This window comes from Netta rufina, assembly GCF_964035555.1.
Source record: "Netta rufina genome assembly, chromosome: 10".
Classification (NCBI taxonomy): domain Eukaryota; kingdom Metazoa; phylum Chordata; class Aves; order Anseriformes; family Anatidae; genus Netta; species Netta rufina.
Window position 1 is genome coordinate 15,343,588 of NC_140133.1, and position 20,733 is coordinate 15,364,320.

Below are 20,733 nucleotides of genomic sequence, written 5' to 3' on the forward strand. Positions count from 1 at the left end.
ACTGCGATGAGAAAAGGATCTTCAATTTCCATTTAAAACTCCAAACCAAAACAAACCTTTTTTTTTTTTTTTTTTTTTTTTTTTTTTCTGGAGACAAGAGCATGTGAATGTGTCCTGAATGTAGCAGCTTGGTTCAAAGGCCAAATAAACAGGAAAAAAGGAAAGTTGCCTTTTTTTTTTTTTTTCCCCTCAATGCAGTTGACTAAAAAGATAATGAGGTTTCTAAGGTTTATTATTCGTAAAGGGGAAGAAGGATGGGAAGAGGTGTGAAACCTGGGCTAGTGGATGCCAGTTTTCTCCTCCACCAGGCAGGTAGAATTAGTGTTTTTATTTTATATTTTAGAGTAACGCAGTTTTGGATGTGCTGCAGTCAGTGATGCAGTTGTTCATCCTAAGAGTGCGCTCCAAGCCAGCTCCGCACATCACACGACAGTGTGCTCCCTGCTGGGCATTGGTTCTTCCCTCATGTTTTCTTCTTTTATCTCCACCGCTTCTTTGCTCAATGTTAAATTGTGAGCAGAAAGTGTTTAAACTGTTTTTCCTCACGACACGAGATTGTGGGCAGGCAGAAGTACAGGAGCTCTTCTGCAGTCAATTTGTATTTGTACTGGGAGCAGTCAATCCAAAAATGGCCAACAGGATTCAGGTTTCTGATACTGACTGATGGCAAAAAAAAGACAGAAGTACTACATGAATGAGGCACATATCAGTATTTATTTTCCCAATGTAAATTGTCAAGTATTTTAGATAATGGGACGTGTTCACAGAAATTGCCTGTTTTCCTCCAATATCTCTAAAGATGCAAAAGGTTAAAAATAACTAAAAAAATAAAAATTAAAAATAATAATAATAATTGGTTGTAAATTCTGTAGCTGTTATGCGAGTAGCTAATGGGTTTAATTTGAAGTTGTGGAGCTCAACAGGGTTTGTACTCCGCTGCTTTTCCCTCCTCTCCCTGGTGCTGGGTCTCTTCGTTGCAGAGGGCATGGATGTTAGCCAACCGTGGAAGAAATATTGTGGGAGTACCAGTTTTGGGGTCTGGCAGTACAGACAATTGCATTTTCAAAACTCAGAGGCTTCTTGATCTTCTCTTGTAGCTCTTTTTCTTCTCTCCTGTCCAAGCGGCACTAAATTAAATAAATGTAAAAAGATGAATAGCAAAAAGATGTCAGGGCCCAACTGCATTACGGCTGAAAGGAGTCCAGCTCTACTGGGTGCAGTGGCAGCACCAGATTTATTCCCGTATCAGTAAGGGATGGACTGTTCTGAGATAACTTCTGTTTATCACAGCAGTTTTCCTCTATGAAAGGAGAAGTAGCTGGAGAAAAAAACAGTTTTTAGTTTTCACTCAACAGTTTTGTTGAGTGATAGTATTGCTGGTGTTTTAATGAATTCAGAGAATGCTTTCTTTTAATTTAACCTTCCTTACTTTATTTCATTACACCATGTATCTTTGGCATTTGGTGAAGAGCCATTGTAAATGTGAGAACTAAGCAGCTTGTTAGATAACATCTTTTTTTTTTCTCTTTAGAAGATTAAACTGAGACTGTTCTGTCTGATGCCAGAATAGATGTAACCAATCCTGTATCCTTTGCATGTAGGTCAGTCAGAGGGACAATCCAGCACTGGATTCCATTATCCATGGGTTGAAGGGCGTCGTACATCACGGTAAGTAGCTGCTTAAACTTTCTTCTTGCTGGGAAGGGGAGAAGGGCAGGAATGTTGTCCTTAGAAGAGGATCAAGTCACCCCTGGAAGGATGCAGAGCCTGCACATTGCTCATTCACGATGTCTAAGGGCATTACAGCCATTATTTGATTGGTAAAGACCGTCGTCATTTGTTACCTGAAAATGGGTTGGGGTTAACAGTAAACAATTTATTTCTTTTCAGTCGGCGCTCTAGAATGCGTAAGTTATCAATCAAAACCTACTACAATATATCATTCATATTAGTACTTCGAAGGCAGCGCTGATGCTTCACTCCTGCTATTTATCTTCTGTTTGCTCTAAAAATATTCCTCTCTGAAGTTTCTATTTGTTTATAAATTATTTGTCTTTCAAATTTAGGGAGCTGATAATGAAACAGAAAATTAACTATCTGTGAAAATTAATTAAACTTTGCAGCAGATGAACATCTTTCTAATGCTGACATAAATAGGATCATTCGACTGTTCTGATGCATATAAAGCTATTATCCTTGAACTTAAAGCAGGTACTGAAATAAATATTAATATATTTTATACTTTTAGAACCAGTTCTTACTCAGGAATTTTACTGAAGCCTTATCACGGGTAATGCATCATTAGCAATGACATCAAGATGCTCCGGTTCCAGAAGTACTCTTGTCAGGTTTTAATATAATGATTTGTAAAGTTTTAATAATCTCATTATAATTCAAAAGGCATCTGCTGGAATGGTGCTAGGTACTCTAATAAATCTCCGTCCCATCTATAGTGCTGTGATAAAACATCTTTGCACCTTTTCAGAGGATTGTCTTTAGACATTAGCTAGTGCTGTAGAGCTTAACAAACATTTTTTTCTCTTGACTGCAAACCTAAAACTAGTTGACAGTGTTAGATTAAAACAAATAGGATTTTGGATTAATTGCTCTACTTTCAGAGTCATTTAACATTGCAACTGGGAACACTAATAAATCCAATGGAAGTGAAAAATAGGGGTTAAATGATAACATACCATAAAGTCCTTCATTTAGAGAATTTTCCATAGGTTTTGCTATTTATAAATTGCAGTGCTCTGCTGTGAGATAAAAACAACACACACAGCTGAAAAACTGTTGCTTTCCACAAAAATAGATGTTATTATCTAGCTCCCACTGGGTAGCAAAACAGGCTAGCAAAAATAAAGTGAGGACCAGTTGGGCTGCAAAGATTTTTCAGTGGCTGCGTAATTTGACACTGAAGTCAAGCTGCCATTTAACTGGACCAAGATCTCTTTTTAGCTTTGTTTTCTACCTGCCTTCTATTTCAAGACACTACCCCCTGCAAGCTCTACGCTATTTTAGCCATCTCATCGTGTTTTTTTTCTGCTCCGTCTCTTGCTCCTCTCTGCTGCAGCTGTAATAGCCAGTAGCGGATAATCACACCAATGCCTCCTAAGAGTATTATTCCATTCCCAAAAATAATTGTTTGGGTAGGATGTGACACGGTCCTGAGGTTGTGATTTCTCTGACCGCATAATGATTAGTCCGTCTTGGCGCTGCCTACCCACAGCAAAATCTGGGTGGATAAAAGGCGTTTATTTTTGTTTTGCTCACAATGCACAGAAGGGTACTAGTGTTTCAAGTAAAGGAATTCGCTTGATATATTTCAATAGCTAGTTTCCTTTTAAAAACATTAAGGAAGAAAAAGAGGAAAATCTTGTTTTCCTTCCTGTTTCAAAGGCCCTGATTAAAGGCTTTTTCTAAGGCTCTTTTGGTGGGTAACATAAGGGAATTTCCTCCTGCAAAGTAGTTGTTCAAAGAAATTGTTCTCTTTAACTTAAATATTGGTGGAACGCTTCAGTGAAGAATTCTTATATCCTATCTCTCTTCTAATGTTATTATGTAGAATAATAGTAAAGATGTGAGCTTTAATTCCAGACACCCTCATTTCTTTTCTTGATGTAATTTACTTACATCTTATGTAAGCACATTTTTATGAATTTATCTTAAAAGACTCGTCCTGCCTTCCATTTGGCTGCATTCAGCTGGGACCCTAAGGCAACAACGGACTTTTTGGCTGAAATACACTGGAGGACTCATGTGGTTTTTGGACAGTGTGGCTGGATCAAGCAAAGATCCAACAAAAGAAGCTGGAGAAAAGCAAAATGGAAACCTTAAGTTTCTTTGCATTTTATAATACTTCCACACCCACGTTATTTTTAGGTGGTCATGACAATACAGAGGCACTGTAGAAATGAAGAATACATATGAATGCTGAAATAATTACCTTGCTTTTAAATGCTCACGTACCCTCTGACTGGAAAGAACATCAGCCCCTTGGCACTGCTCCTGCCATGCACTCATTTTAACGTCCCTATTTCTGTAAGATTTCCTTCTTTTTCCCTCTCTCTCTCCCTCTGACCAGCAAAGCATCCTTGCTGGTTTGGGCTGCATGGTCACTCCTTCTTCCCAATCATTCGGAAATTGTACACACACACACACACACAGACACACACACACACAGACACACACACACACACACACAGAGTCATCATTTCTTCACTTGCTGTACTTGAAGACTTGTCCCCATATGGGGACTCAGTTCTGCACCATGCAGGGCAGAGCAGCCCTGCTGCCCTGTCCCTGTGATGGCAGCAGCTCAAACACCCCTCAGTTACAAGTAAGGGTGCTACTGTTGAGTCAGGATCTCACTTTTAATTTTTCTTGTGTAGCATTTCAGTTTTCTGTGAAATTTTTACAGTACGCTTCTTAAGGGTGGGCAAACAATCCGAGTGTCAGAAGGTCTTTCTGCAGAAGTGAAAGCAATTTTTGCTTGAGATTTTGTCAGGGATTTGAATTACTTACTAATTTGATGGAACATAAATAATCGTGCCCTTCACAGTGTCAGCAGCTTAGTAACAATGACAGAGAAACGTATGCATAAAAATCAATACAGGCTTAGTTACTACTCAGAGTTCACTTTATTTCCTCATCTCCAGGCGTAATTTTCTAGAATCTTAATGTCCCATTAAGCTTAACTTTACATGAGCATCCGTTTAAAGTTTCTTAGCTGGAAGGGAAACCAGTGAGGTCCCAAACACCCTGACGAAGTTTGGATCGATGATCACGCCTTTGGGTTTGCCCCGCAGCTTCCTGCTGAACAGTACGTTCCCGTCACGCCGCTGCTCCCAAACTCCTGCGGCCGCCCGCGCAGAGCATTGTAAAGGCACACGAACGACGAGGAGGCTCTTTGCAGAGCTGTCAGCTGCCTGTTGCTGATTTTAAAATTGCTTTCGGTTCTGTGCTCTGCCAAGGATTTGTCACACCTCCCGCCAGCGAGGTGCCTGCTATTCTCACTCCTGCTTTCCCCGCCGCGAAGCGCGCGGCGAGCACGCGTCTGCCGCGGAGCCGCTGGAGACTGACAGCTGGGAGCACGCCGTCCTCCCTCCGCAGAAGGGATGGAGCACAGGCGGGTGTGATGTGCTTTTTCTGACGCCGACTTGCCGGTGTCTTTCAGCTCTAACCACTGGGGGTCTTTTTTAGCTCCTCTTCATATGCTGCTCTCCTCGCGGAAGCTGCCAGCAGAGGCTCCAGCTGTGCTGGTGCTGGTGGGATGATGCACGTCCTTCGTTGAAGGTGCATGGTTGAGAAACAAACGACACAGGGCCTAGTCATGGTGTTGCAAATCAGACTTTTCTGCCTCTGTTTTGCTGCTGATGTGCTCACCTGGGTACCCTGAGCCTCTTTCTGCTTCTCGCCCTCCCTCGCGATGCAGAGGAGCGTGGGGCAGGACAGAGCAGTGTTTGTGCAAAGACTGAACAAGCTCCCAGGGCTTCAGGGAGGGCAATCATACCCCCAGGGGAACTGGAGAGACATGAAATGCCAGGTTATGTCTTACACAGTCGATTTGCATTAAAATGGCCACAAAAGCTTTTGTCTGTCTCATGTTTCAGCAAGATCTCAGAGGAGCACCTAACAGGGTGGAGCTATTACACAGAAACATTGCTTTTCTTCACCTCCACTGTCTTTGGCTCACCCCTTTTAGTACCATTTTGTGCGTAAGCCTCTTAGAGATGGTTTTTCCTTGTTCTTTCCAGCTGCCTGAAAGGCACTAAAAGGTGTTTCGTTCCCTGATTTCAGTCCTGAAGGCAGCGCCTGGTGCAGGAGGCTGTGCAGCAGTTATTTCTCCCAGCCCAGGCTGGGCATGGATGCTCTGCTCGGTCCCTTTTCACCTCACAGGCAAGGAGTTATCAGAGGAGCAGGAGCCTGTGCTACCCCAGGCTCGTGGCAAACCTTTCACGGTGATGGAAACTGTGTTTTGTCACTTGTCCTGTTCTCTGTGACTGTCACAAGAACCTACACAGATCAGCAGAAAGTTATTAGCGAAGCACAAATAAATTACCACGGCAGAAGAGCCTCTATTAATGTCACAGCGATGGGCTCTTATTCCCTTCCTTGTCAAAAGCGAGCAGTGAAAATCAAGGTGCAGCCAGATCAAAAGCGTAGGTACAAAGTGAATCGATGGCATCTGTTGCTTGTTTGCGAGCGTGGGGTGGGGTGCTGGGTAGAGGGATGCCTTTGTATATTTAAAAGGGAGTTTGGGAACATTCTTGTGTTGTTTTTTTTTTTTTTTTCCCCTCTGCCTTTGAATCATCAAAGTGCCTTAACTTCAGCTCGGCATGGAGCAGAGTGAGATCTTGGGTCTCCCTCAAGGTGGGCAAGAGGTGTTGCGGCAGGTCAGTGGTGACCACCAAAGCTACAGGGGCTGCTGGGGAGACCATGCCGAAATACAGTGGAAACAGAATTGCTTTAGCAACCAAAAAAGGAGCAAATAAATATGTTACACATCTCTCCAGTTGTCCTAGGCAAAAGGCAGTGAATAACCTGTTAAAATAAATCAGCACTAAAAAGGAAGCAATCCAGACAGTGTTAGTTACCCTGTGGATCTATCACACCAGAAGGCATAATAACAAGAAAACACCATTAGCAGCATGACAGGTTTTTTCTTTTGTTTTTAACTTTAACCATAATGCCACCTGACAAGCTGTTTGCTTTCTGCACCAAATATCAGGGGTTGCAGAGAAGAAAGGCAGGGGAGAGGGGTGAGGGTGAGGCGTGCTGCCGTGGGACCTTGTCTTTTAAAGCAAAACTTTGAAGAAAGCAGAAACCCAATTTGGAACAAGGAAGCCCATCAAAGGAAGAGCAGCACGATGTGTTGAACTGAGAACGAAATGTGGAAGAGTGGTTTGTGTTTTTTTTTCCTCTGGGATGATCTGGGTATATTCTTTTGTTTTCTGATCTGTTCTTGTGTTCACAGTCAGAGTAGCCGTGTGAAAGGGGCCAGGACACGGCTGCTGTGGAGCAAAGGCGAGGAGGAGGGAAGTGGGAAATGAAGATGAGAGCAGAGGTGATAAGTTCACACCTTTATATAGGGCAGCTCTGTGCATAGCCGCAGGGGTCTGCATCATTTAAAAGAAAAAATGATGGAAGTCTTAGAAATCTCTGGTCCTTCACCTGTCTGCTCCGTGGAAAGCAGTGCTGGTCATGGCTGAGCACAGACCAGCAAGCTGACATATAATTAATACGTTGCACAGAAAAACTAAAGCTAACAAAAAGAAGATTGCAGCAATAAGAACTCAAATTTCAAGATGTGGCTGAATTTAGGTTAATGATGAATGTGAGCAAAGCACAGGGGATGGGGGAGAAGTTGTGTGCTTTGCTGGTGGGTTTTGAGGCAATTTGCTGAGAAGAGAGGGGCGTCGAAGTCTGAGAAGGTGCAGTTGTGCTGTGGCTCCACCGGAGGATGTGAAAAGGACGTGCTCCTCTGGCCACCTCTGCCTCACTTCACCCTGCCTGTGCTAGGGTTCAGCTTGCTCCAGGAATCCTCTGCCCCTCTGAAGGTCTCCTCTCAGTTTCTTTTTCCTCCAGTCAGTGGTGCCTGCTCTGTATTTCTTAGTTTCCATGTCCCCTCTCACCTTGACTTCATGTGCACCTCTGCCTTAGGATAGGTTTTGTGAAACCTGGAGAAGTCTCATCCCAGTCCAGAATGGCAACAAGCCGTTATGCCAAAGCCCTGCATCAGCAGTAATTAAGCATTAAAGGTTCCAATTTTATTTTACTTTATTTTATTTTTTACAGACTTAAGACTTTTTTGCAGACTTAAGACTCCTCCTCACCAGCTAAACCTTTTCCTCTTAATCTCTTTTAAAAGAGGGAAGGAGAAAAATTAAGCCTGAGGCTGGCACCTGCCATGGAAATGTTTAGGTTGTGTTTTGTTTTGTTTTGTTTTGTTTTGTTTTTTTCCATGGAAGACTCCTTTTTTTTCTTTCCTCTCTTCTTTGTACCACTCACCAATTGTCCCAGGTTAAATGAGACTGCAGGCTCCCTGAGTAAAGACTGTTTATTCTCATTCCCCTCCTCTCTGCCATGCTGTGCTGTGGTTCTTTGCATTGTTCAGCAGAGGATGTCGTCTTTAAAAAAATAAAATAAAAATGAGAGTAATAGTTGTACAGTAAGTGACAAGAATTAGAGTGGGTCCGGAGGTCTGTCAGAAACTGCTCTTCATACTGGATTTACACAGCAAGTACTCATTTGAAGATCTCTTCAATTAAAGTAACATATAATATTTGTAATCTCATCTTTAACATCACCACAGTGTGTCTGGTCCCTGTCTCTGGTGTGCAGCCTGCTTTATCTTGGAAGTTCTGGCTCAGTGGGTGTGTGGCATGGTGTCCTTTTGATTATTTTTGTGTGTTTGTTTTTTAATGTTTGAATGCAGAAGCTTTAGAATGACTTGGCTCATTGTGAAAATGAAATTGGCAGTAACATTGTTTAACAAATTTGGGAGACTTTCAAAGCTCTTCATATTGGTATTGCAGATTTCAGTTATTCAAAGTGTAGCTGGGTAACGTTTCCACCTATCAGGCATTGCACATACGTTAATTTTGGAAATAAGCTCATTTTAAGATATTGTTTTCAATGCAGCCAAGTTCCTGTTTTCTTACAGAAACGCATGATGAAAGTCCAGAGCATTCCATGAGATATAAATGGACTTGGCATATAGTTATTTGCTTGTGATCTCCGATCCAAGTTCCTGTTGGATTTGAAAAGGGGTTTGATCACAGATAGTTGTGATGCTGTTTACCTGAATATCTCAAGAACCCTCCTATTCCACAGTGATTCGGTTAAAATTCAGGGCTATCTCCTTCCAGCATTTCAGAGAATTTATTTTTAGCAAGTCAGTCCTTGAAGTCGAAATATCCAACTGATAGCTCTTGCAATATAATATTTGTTGGCATCAACTTCTGAAAACTGCAGTACTTGGTGGAGATCTGCCACCAGTATCTGTTTCAAGATCTGATTTTTCCTCTGCTGGGAAAACTATTGTGCACAGCTCGGTGTTAGCTCACATGTGGTGATGCTTTAACAAATACAGAGTGTAAATAGGTCAGCTCTTTAAAGTGTGCCTGCGAGTGCTGTGACTTCGGGTTGGGTTATGCAAAGAACGGTCCTTGGTTTCGTGCAAAGTAGTGGGGAGATTTACCAGTCCAAACAAAGAATATACTGAGTATTACTGGATTATTAAAAAATAATAATAATAATAATAATAAAAAAGTATTTCTTTGTCTAGTAAACAAAAGTAATGTTGGGAGACTACACCTGATGTTGTCGAAACAGATACTTGGTCATCCAGGTATTATCATAGGTTGCTTAGTCCTACATTTTTGTGTTCTGTTTCTCCACCTAAATTGGCCAAAGAGAGTTTGCATGTGTCAGATAAATATGTTTCCTACTGCATTAGTGTAAAACTAAAAACTCGAATGCAAATTTTTCTGTTGGTTTGCAGGCAAATGTGGAAGCATAATGTGTGGTCTGCCCATGTGGACTTGTTTCAGTTTCATTGCTATTCAGGGACAAAAACTAAGAGGTAGACACCACCGTTGTGTCAGAAAGTCAGATACATTACCAGCTGACTGTTAATTCCTTTCTGTGAATACAAGTTAAAATACCATATTGTGCTTTTATGCCGGGGAATACTCAGTAGTTTAAATGTCACATTCATTGTCTTAATTGTCAACAATGAATCTGTGGCACTTGATAGTTTTTCCTGTGGAAATATTAGAGTGAACGCGTTTCTACGAGCCTTGGTGCTGTAAACAAGGGCTCCCTGTTTGCTGACTGTCAATAAAATTGGCTGTGTGGCATTAGAGGGGCATCTCGGTAGACATCCTAGTCCACATTGCCTGGACGTGGCAGCCACAGCAATGCTTTCCTTGCTGCTTTCTCAGAGGAATGCTCTGTGGCTCGAGGCCTGTCATTAGGGTCCCGATCTCTGTGGCTCCGATTTCCTGCTTGTTTATTTTTCTGCTTGGGTGCACGGCTGTGCTCCGGCACTGATAGAGCAGGACAGGGAACAGCAGAAGAGCCTGCGCAGGTGTGAGGCCGGTTCACACGTAAGAACAAGTAGGTGGCTCACGGGTGGCTTTTGCAGCGTTCATTGCAGTGGTTCACAGGTATCTGCAGGTCAACAGAGATGTTATCACTGATGTTTTATTGCTTTTGTCTGCCAGTTCTCTTCTTAGTACCTGTCAGCAAATGCTCTCTTGTTATTTTTTGTTTTGGTTTTCGTTCTCGCACAGAAAATCATGTAGTTCCCCGCCTTGTCTGGTTTCTCCCTCCTGTAAACTCCTCACCCTGCTCAGTCTGTCCCTAGTCTTCTGGGCAAAACTCGTCCCAGTCCCAAGCAAGGAAAATGGGATATAGGAGCTGGCTTTGGAAAACAGGGAAGAAAGGTTTGATATTTTTTTCCAGCTTTGCTCTTTACAATTTAGTAGCAATGTTAGTGTGAATACACACACACTCATGTGCATATACATACACAAAATATTTCTTCTGTATTCAGTGAATGCTATTGCTTAGCTTGCAAATGATTTTTTTACAGATTCACCACCAATAATAAGTGATTTAAGGATGAAATTTTAAGTGACTTGATTTTCAAATCCTATTTTCAAAATTGTCTCAAGCTCTTAGGAACATAATTTCATGTCACTTTCTGTTTCTATATGATATTGAAGGGATATACCGGAGATAAACTCCTGAATTTCTAAGTCACTTTTTCTTTAAGCTTTTCATGGAGCTGTTTGTGACTCCAGTTGCTAAAAGTACACCATGCATCTAGATGGAAGTGATATAAATGAATAATCCTTTTTCAAAAGTACTAGGTTATTAAACCATAATCAATTGATTATCATCTATTTTAATAGTCATTTTAATCCAATTATAGGTAATTTTTATTTTAATCTTTGGAATTCATTAACAAAAACAAAGAGAGCATTGCTTGTAGCCATGAAAAATTAGATAGAGCACACCCTGTCCTACTTAAACTGTGTATTAGCAAAGCTACTTTTTCCTCAAGAAATGGTCTTTTCCATAGCTGACTATGACTTTCCAAACGCTTAGGAAAGAAACCTTCCTAATTGATAACCAAAATTTAATCATAGTCGGATACTTCCAGTTTGCATTCAAATAAGGTATTTCTCTGTCTAAATAAGCTTCCCTTGGTTGATTATTCATATTGTAGTTCAGAATGTTTAAAAATGAAAGACAGAGTTGGATGAAATGTAGACTACTTAATACAGTGTGTGTTTAATATAAAATTCATGCATTATTCATTTTTGCAATTTGAATAACTTTGAATTTAGCATCCCTGTTCTTCATCTTTTCCTTTGATGAACAATTAATTATTAAAATATAATATTGTCAGCATATGGCACAAAAATCCTTGAAAGTGTAAAATGAGCTTCTTTCTCCTGTCATTTCTTGATAAAGGGATACTCTGTATTCTAGGATTTCCAGGGAATGTTTGGCCAGCATCTTAAGTGTTTCCATCATTCTAAATAAAAGGTTATAAAAGTTAAAAATAGCTAAATTAATTGTAACTGAAAGATTATTTCATAAATGTTTCAATAAAAATGGATACAAAGGGAAATCTGTTTTCAAAATGTCCTGTACCTCCCATCTATTTCATTTATAGTCATTGGCTGTTAACGTGAAGAGGATGTTTGCATGTTCAAATACTCTTTCAGATTCATAGCAGTCCACTCTGTGCTCGACTTCCACAGAGAGAGAGTTTCTTAAATAGAAACACGTCATTTTGCTCTGGAGCTGAGCTGTATGCCTGCTAAATTTCAAAATCAACTCCTCTGACTGAGTTTGCAATTTTTCTAACCAATTTTTCCTGTATAAAAATAAGCCGATGAGTTTTTAATTGGAAATCAAATTAAATCCAACCTTTTGCTGTGATTATGATTTCTTGATTAGTTCTCTTTGAACTTTGGCCAATCATATATATTTTACTATTTATTATCTAAGCACACTTTTTTCTGAAGATAGGCTATGAAGAGAAAACGTGTTTTCTTCTTTCTTTCCTTCTTGTGGGTGGAAAAGTCCTTCATACCTGCTTGGATTAGGAGAGAAACTGTTAATGAAGAAATCACAGTATTCTGTTGCAATGTGGTATACTTTGACTTTAATAGAATCACTCATATTTTGGAACTCCAAAGGCTGCAAAAACTTTCCATGCCTGCTGATAACGTGCAGAAGAACAGAAGACATTTGGAAAGCATCATATATTTGCACCTTGCAGCAGGAGTGGAGGAAAACAATCCCCTTGTTTACCATGCTGCTGTTCAGAGCTATAGGCAGACATCTTGATTTGATCAAGACTTCTAGAAAAATGTGGGGTCTGTGGAAGTGGATTCTGCAGACCTCACCCATATTCATTTCCTTCTGACTTGGTGACGGTGTGTGTGCTGGTCATCAACCTGCCTGCCTCCGCACCCTGCAGACTTGCTTGGCAGCTCTGGCAAGACAGAAAGAGAAGAGTTCCTGCTACCTGAAGGTAGACGTTGGTTTGAAGCATGAAGAATATAATAAGTGAAGAATTGTGATGTATGGAAGAGCCTCGCATGTCAGCATGACCTGAGGCAGTGAGCACCTTTGCACAGATTGAGAGGGAGCTTTGGCCTGTGAGTCAACATAAATTGCAGAGGATAAATACTCAGGGATGGCAGGGAAATTGTCTTGCCTGCAGCTGTTTCCTCCTTTCATTTATTTATTTTTCTTCACAGTGTTAAATATTACCAGCTTGTCACTGTTACTTGAAGCTAAATGCTTTCAGTGCGTAGGTTTGCATTTCAGGCTGTTCAAGGAGCCTTCTTGGAGGAAAGACTTCATCCTCCAGCCTGCTAGACCGCAGGAAGGAGTTTCTTGGATGAGAAGGAAGAGTGTTTTTACCTCTGAGACACATTTGTGGTGCTGTGCCAACTGCATCCAGCAGCAGCCCTGGCATTGCCCATGTGGCTGGGTGCAGGCAATCCCATAGAGGAACCGTCTGGATGCTGCTCTGAGCACCACGTTGAGCCGGAGCTTGGCTTTACAGATGCTCTGCTGCCATGCTGCCCTTCCCCTTGGTTCAACCCTGGCAGCTCCTGGAGACGTTTTTGGCTGGCCACTGCCTTGGCCATCTTGGCAGCCCACAGAGGGATTGACTGCGTTCCTGCATCCCTTTTCCCTGCTGGTGGGGACAGGACGGGCACGCGACCTGGTGCTCTTTGGTCAGGCAGCAATGAGCAGGACCGCTGGGACCAAGCGTTGTTCCCTCGAGGCTCTGACAAATACTCACTGCCATCAAGCTGAAGAGCAATTTACTGAGTGCTGAAGCCACTGAATACGGTGTTATTTTTGTGCTAGCATAAAGCAGTGGGATAACAAGGGCATTTCACACCTGCACGCCTTCTAAATAGGAGCCGTATAGGACTGACTAGCATTTTGGCTGCTCTTATAATAATCAACACATCAACTCTTACAGAGACTTCCTGATAGGGTGTTTCCATCCTTCATTATATATATATATGATAAAATATGTTGTTGCCATTACACCTTGCTAGGCTGCCTATCAATGTGATGTCTGTTTTAAAGACACGTAAAAAAAAAATAAAGTGTAATTTTACTTGTCAATCTTCCCCCGCAGAGAAGGAGACCTTTCTGGATCCCTTTGTGCTGAGGGACCTTCTGCCGGCATCGCTGGGGAGTTACTACCGCTACGCAGGTTCCCTGACGACTCCTCCATGCAGCGAAATCGTGGAGTGGATTGTTTTTCGGAAGCCTGTTCCCATTTCTTACCATCAGGTGTGTTTAGTTTGTCCATGGAATCTCTTGATTTGCTCTCTTTCAGACAGTGTTTTCAAAACCCAATGTTTAAATTTTGAGAACAAAAAAGTTTCTGTTGACAAAAAAGGAAGTGTTGGTGATTTTTTTTCTTCAGTAATATTGTTTCTGAGCAAGAGCCATCAGTCTTAAGAAGACAGTACAACATGAAACCTAGTTTCCTTTCAATGATTTATTTGGTATTGTTTTTGTTAAGATTAAATTAAGCTGTGGTGTAAATATTTACATGCAGTTCTCTTTTATTCTTTTTAATTGAAACTTTCTTTTCAAAGTAAAGTGAGTGATTTCAGTTCTGCTCAGATTTAGTAATTTGAACTAATTACATTAGAAAAGACGTGTTTCCATTAATTCTCCATGGTTAACTGTTTTTGTAACACAGTAAAGCTGCCATTATGTGCTTAGAGAGCTGGTACACAAATCTTTAAAATTAGCACATAGCAGCTTTTAATGCAAATAGACGCAGTGTCTGGGATTTGTCTGGAGAAGAATGCTCCCAATAAAGTAATGGATAAATGCAGTCAAATGTTTACTAGTTAAGAGCATTTTTGACATTTTAAGATTGTCATCTTTAGAAAACCATCCTGCTGAAATTAGTCCTTCCTTTATTCATCTGTCTTAAGCTATCAAAGCAAAGTTCTTAAATACATTAACTCTGTCAACCCTAAGTGAGTAGTTCACGGGGTGGTTGTGACTGACAGATGTTGGTTCTCAAGGATTTCAAAACGGCAGAAGGCGATTGCTGTGTCCCCACTCCAGGCTTATTTCCATGTTTTCTAGATCCCATTGCTTCTCCTGTAGACCCTTTCATGTTTTTTTGAAGTGCCATGTTCAAACGCTTAGGTCTCAGCACTTTCAGCTGGGCTCCCCTGAGGCTGAGGGACATGGCAGGATGCATGTGTCGAGCCACCTGTGCTGGTTTTACTTCACCTTTTTCACAAAAGCACCATGTTATTACCCGTGTTCAGCTGGTGGCCAGCAGGAACCCTTTTGCTAGCTGCTCTCTCCAGAGCACTCTCTAGCAGTGCTGCTGAACATCATGTGTTCACGCAGGCGACGATTCTGGCCGAAGCGTGGGACTTTTTTGCACATGGTCGCGGTTGAATCAGACCCTTTGTTTTTTTCAGGCTGTTTCTCTGATTGTCAAGATCATTTTGAATTCTGTCCTTGCCTGCAGGATACTTGCAAGCCCTTGTAGCTTTTCACTACATCAATAACTTTACTGTTTACTACTGGGTGGCTGTGAGGCCTGACCCACACTCAGTTTTATACCCTGCGTACCACCCTGTATACACATCGAGTGGGTCATGGACTTTTTTCTTCTTTTTCTGTTTTAACAAATGCAAATGAACTGCTAAATGCCAATTATGGCTATCACTATTGTGGTATAAAGGTACTTTATCCTGGCAGAGCTTCTTTCCTGTGCTGTAGAGCAGTAACTGTGCCAAGCCAAGCCTTTAAAATTTGGCATTGTGCTGCTTTATGAATGTGTGTGTGGTTGAAGAGCTGGGTATTCTGTGTGCAGACAGACTTTCATTGATACTACAACACATGTGGAATAAATAATAGTATTCTTCCCCTTGGCAGTTCTAGATGGGTGTATTTTAAGAGCCTGCCACCCTGCCATTGCTATGATTATTATTTGTTCCTCTAACAGAAACAGTGCAGTATAATCCATTGCCACAGTTTAACCTTCTTTATCACAAACCCCATGAAGCAGTCTGTAATCCCAGAGGAGGAAAGTGATATTGTTTAAGCTTTGTTGCTGTTCCAATTAAATCCTTACTTTTGTGCAAAATACCTTGCTGTAAAAAGGACAGTACTGAAGTGGTCCATTTGTGGAGGCTTCTCTATTTTATTCTCAGTGCTCCATCATCATCATCTCTCCCGATAATTAGACAACAAAACAGGACAAGCCGTGTCACCCTGCAGATACATTGTCAAGCTAAGTGCATTCAATGACCCAAAGCATGGCATTATCTCTCATAATGCATACCTCAGAGTATCTCATTGTGCTTATAACAGTTTTAGTATTTTTAATTGCCATTTATATATCCAGCCCTTAGAAAACTGGGCGCATCAGGCTTTAATGGTTTGTAATTACATGACTTGGAATTTTAGATCAGGTTTCTCTCTATCTATAACAGTCTTAAAACAGCTTTTCATTTGTTCTTCTGAACAGGAGCTCTTGTACTCCTTGAAGAGCATGAATGTAGCTCCTTGACTGTGACTCTTCTTTTTTTTTCCTGCCAGCTATAAATCAATTAATTTCTCATTTGTGGTAGATAATATTTTTATAGTAAAAATGAAGTCTAAATGACTTATATATACTTCAACACATAAAAAGGGGAAGGTTAAAAATCACATTTGAATTGGCAATTGTTAAAATGCAATTATCCCTCCCCAAGGTAGCACAGCAGAAGAAAATATTTTAGAAGTTCTCACTGAAAGTTTAAAAATTCAATTAATGTCATGGAAGTGTAAGCTTAGAGACTTGACTTGATAAGGAGCAGTTGGTACCCAGTTCATGAACTTCTAGGGAGTAATTTTAAGGCCTGTTAGTTGGCTTCATCAAAACTGGTTCTAGAGCATGAAGGGAAAAAGGTAGGTAAATATTTACAGCATTGTGGTCACTGCCAACATGCAATGTCGTTGGAGAGCGTAGGGCTTAGCAGGATCATCCTGTTTCTTTGTTAAGACAAAAGTATAAGATGATAGACCCTTTACCCAATTTTATTTAGCCTGTCATTGCTTCTGACTGCGTTATACTAGTTAGGAAATAGTTTTCAAGATTTTTCAAGATCTTTCTCTAAAGAATCAGAGAGGAGATAACAGCTGAGAACCAGGGAATAGGGCATTCATCTAAGATGCAGAAAAAGTCCAATCCAAATGCCACCACCAGTGCACACAAGGCTGGAAGCTGCACCTGGGTACCCTGCCTGTGACGGGAACCAGTCACCAGCTGTCAGCCCTCCCTGCTGCTCGCCTCCCCTCGCTCTGCATCAGCTTCCTGCTTGTACAGTAAGGGTAGGGAGAGGGGGAGGCTGCTACTGAAAACGTACAAGCCTGAGTTGTGCTGATACCTTGGAAGTGATTGCCTGTTAGGAGACCCAGTTCCCTCGCCTTTGTGTTTGAGCACAGATCTGCCAAACGCAGGCTCTGCACTGCGAGGTCCATCCTTTCTCCCTCCTGTTGTCCATGTGCTGCTCACAGTGATAATGTTCCCATACGTTTCCCCATTAGCCAGCCCAGCACACCTCCCCGCTCCAGGGAGACTGACTTTTGAAATGAGAAGTGTACAAATTGACTCTCTTGCCTTGGGGGTTGGAGAAGTTTTACCAATTTCAGCCCAGTAAAAGGAATTGTCAGGCCCAACAGAACAGGCAAGCTGGATGGCAGCAGCAGAAGGGAGTTTCTGTTTACTGGTTCGAAGGGAAATTAAATATCGATAGCGAGTGTCTCTTGGTTCAGCGGAGGATGCTTAGCTGCTCTGTTGCAGCTTCCTTTGATTATTGTTATCAGCACTATCAGCTGAGGCTACAATGATAATTTTTCCCAGTTGCAAACTTCAGGACTTGCATTCATTTCCATAGCTTTTAGAGCAGATGCACGTAATGAAAAGTATGTAGCTTTCAAAGTGACCTATTAAACTATGAGTGTTGTGTAAGTCCATTTTTAAAGTTGTGGGCCAGATTCTGTATTCCCCAAATCCATACCATCAATATACGTAATTGATGTAAACAGTATCAGCAGTGAGTCCTTCTTTGCTCTGTCTTCCTCAACCTTTCCAGCAGCGACATAACTGATTCTAGTTCTTGACCTGAACGATAACAAGCTATTAGTAAATGCTATGCTGACCTTGATAGCTGTGAGAACAACATTAGCTGAAAATATTTTCACCTTAGTTTGCTAGAAATTTCCTTCTAGGAAGTGCTGAGATACAAACTAACGGAAAAGTTTTCCAATTACAGTTCTTTCTCACAGGTTAATACATTTTATTAAAAATAGCTCAGATCTGAATACAACTAAGGAAACTTATTCCCAGAGGAATATGTGCTAGCTGTGACCATTTTATGTTATTTTTTCTCACCCTGTAGTTAGGTATCAGAGGGAGCAGTGGCTGGTAGGGAGGTCAGGGTGGTTGGAGATGGGAGCCCTCAGCTTGTGCTGCTCTGCTACTGACCTGCTCCAGGGCAAGTCAGCTCGTGGCTTTGGGGACCAGTCCCATAATGCTGGGACAACTTCAGTGACCTCTGTGCAACAGTGCTGCAAGAGCTGGCCATGGAGCTCACTCAGCCTGGCAGCTAGGCATCGTGATTCAGAGCTAAGGTAACATCACCCTCTCCTGGAGAGGGCTTTTGGGGTGGAAACATTTTTTGGCGTGGTACTATGAAATAAAATGGTGCCAGCATTGAGGAGGGTTTGGCGTGGCTGTCGCACATGAAATCCATCCAGACAGAGGGTCTAAAGGGCAAACATTTCCTTGCCCATGACAGACAACAGAGAGTTGATCGAAGGTCTTCTCTTCTGCTGGGCAGGATAAGCCCTGTGCTGAGATAAGACGGTTGGCAGTGATTTCAGTGGGCAGCCCGACTTCCCGCATGGTTTATCAGTCTTGGCATCAACACTTCCTGCCATTTTACTTTCTTATCAACCACCCGGATTTCACCACATTGTTTTCTAATTAATGTCCTTTCTCTTCCTTGCCATGATGGCTGTGGTCAGCTGGAGGCTTTCTATTCCATATTCACCACTGAGCAACAAGACCATGTCAAGTCCGTGGAGTACCTGAGGAATAACTTCCGGCCACAGCAAAGCCTGAACAACAGGAAGGTGTCCAAGTCTGCTGTGAAGGATGCTTGGAGCCAAGATATGACAGACATCTTGGAAAATCCACTCGGCACAGAAGCTTCCAAAGGTAGATTATGCTTATGAATTTTGCACTTGACTAACGAGAGATTTTTTTGTCTGCTTTGTCATTAAATTGTGCTGAGGATAGCTGCGAGCTGCCAAAGAAATAATGCAGTGTATGCAGGTATGCTTTGTTTGTATCTGTTAATAAATTAACTAGTCCTGTGTGTGCCTACAGTTACCTGTGAAACTCACTGTCATGAGGTACCGTGGTGATAAAGCCCCAGAATCTGCAAGTCCCAAACTGCCGATCTCCCTGTTTCTGCCAACTGGTTGTAGGGCCTTAGAGATGCCTGACAAATAGGAAATGCTAATGAAAAGGGTCAGCAGTAAAATTTTGGCCCCGTTAGCAGTGACTCATTGGGTGTTTGAATGGAAATAGGGTATCCAGATGTGGTCATGGTTTTCGTTTTTACAAGTATCAGGAGTTCTGAAGAACTGCCGACCTTTTTAATTAAAAGTTTGTATCAATCTTTTGGTAATGGTGGCTGGGACAAAAACCCTCTTCCTTACAGACAGGTGATTTTATAATGTCTTGCTGAAGTGTTTCATGTGCCTTTTTGTAGAGCAGCTGGTGCTCGCTTCTGTCAGACACTGGATAATGAGCTGGATGGAGGGGGGTGGGAGGGAGGCTGCAGTTGTTGCGTTGGCACAGATAGCCCTGGCTAGAGGAGCACATCAAAAATTCTGAGAGAAATGTGTACCGGATAAAATAAGACTAGAAATAAATATCATTTACTACCTTTATTTGCCTTTATTTTATTGACTGCTGTTATTTATAGGTAGGAGGAATGACATGTAGTTCCCAGTCTTCAGTCTCGAAAAGTGCTTGGTGCTTAACCAGTCCTGAGTACAGGTAAAAGAAGAGGGGGCAGTTTGCCAGAAGGAAACAACTAAGCAGATTTACAATCTGCCCTTGCGTACCTGGCATTTTCACCTGGCCAGGCACATAGAGCGTAGTTTGAGATGTGAATCATGAAAACAGCTGCGTTCAGCAGCCTCACCCTCCCACGAGAGTGCTGAAAGAGAGTATTTCTCAGGGCTCATTATTCTGTGAGCGCGCTTATTTTTATATATATAGTATACACGTACACAAACCTCGTGTACATTAAAGGCAGCCTTGGGACGGAAAATTTACATCAGAAGTGAGAAGGAGATCTTGGGAATGAAGAGACCCTGCTATGCTCTGATGCTCTGGTCTGCAGTTTTCAATCAGTGTTTTAACAGCAACATGTGTCAATATTTATTTCTTCAGTTATATCCTGTGTACTTGTTACCTGCCCAGAACAGTGATGAAAGTTAATAGGTTACGTTATGTTAAAAGTGACAAAACTCTCTAGTTATTATTTTGAGTGCAGCCAAGGTACCCTCTGGTACATGTGGTGTAATATTCAAGGTTTTACTGTTTTGGCCACATGCCTGAATATTCCTCACCTCACTGGAAGGTTTTTAAGATTATAAAAATGTTCTGGGTGATTTTCACCCCCACAGTAAAGATCTCAAACCCACGATTAGGGGCATTAGAAACGCTAAGGTCTGTTGTTGATGGGCTGATCTTGAACTTGGAAGTGTTGATATTGAAGGGGCACTGGAAGTAACTGGAAAGATTCTCACTGACTTTGCTCCTTATGGACTCTAAGACCCAGATTCAGACAAGTGCACATGGTTTAGTTAATATTATGTGAGCCAACCCACTGGATCAAGAGAGCTTCATAAGCACTAGTCCATGTTTGGATAGCTTCGTACCTGGGTGCTTAACAACACACATGCTTGTGGACTGGTTTCCTTTGATTTTTCTCTCTGGATCCTGTCCCAACGTGTCCAGGTACTGTAACGCTCTGTACTCATGCCTGCCTGTGAATTTGAGCTTGCAATGTGCTCATCAGAGACTCTTAGGTAGGGACCATGCGTGTCCCCTCTTCCAGTGATGTGACAACG

The 20,733-nt window shown here is 41.8% G+C and overlaps 1 protein-coding gene across 1 annotated transcript in view; it reads left to right on the top strand.

The window, feature by feature from the left end:
- Window positions 1–20,733, top strand: part of PTPRG (protein tyrosine phosphatase receptor type G) — a gene marked incomplete at its 5' end in the record, with an annotated part of 400,948 nt that overhangs the window by 283,959 nt on the left and 96,256 nt on the right. The window contains 3 exons of the mRNA XM_084292446.1: window positions 1,602–1,668; window positions 13,691–13,848; window positions 18,610–18,802. Coding sequence (XP_084148572.1) covers window positions 1,602–1,668; window positions 13,691–13,848; window positions 18,610–18,802 — 418 coding nt within the window. The remainder of the gene's footprint in view (window positions 1–1,601; window positions 1,669–13,690; window positions 13,849–18,609; window positions 18,803–20,733) is intronic.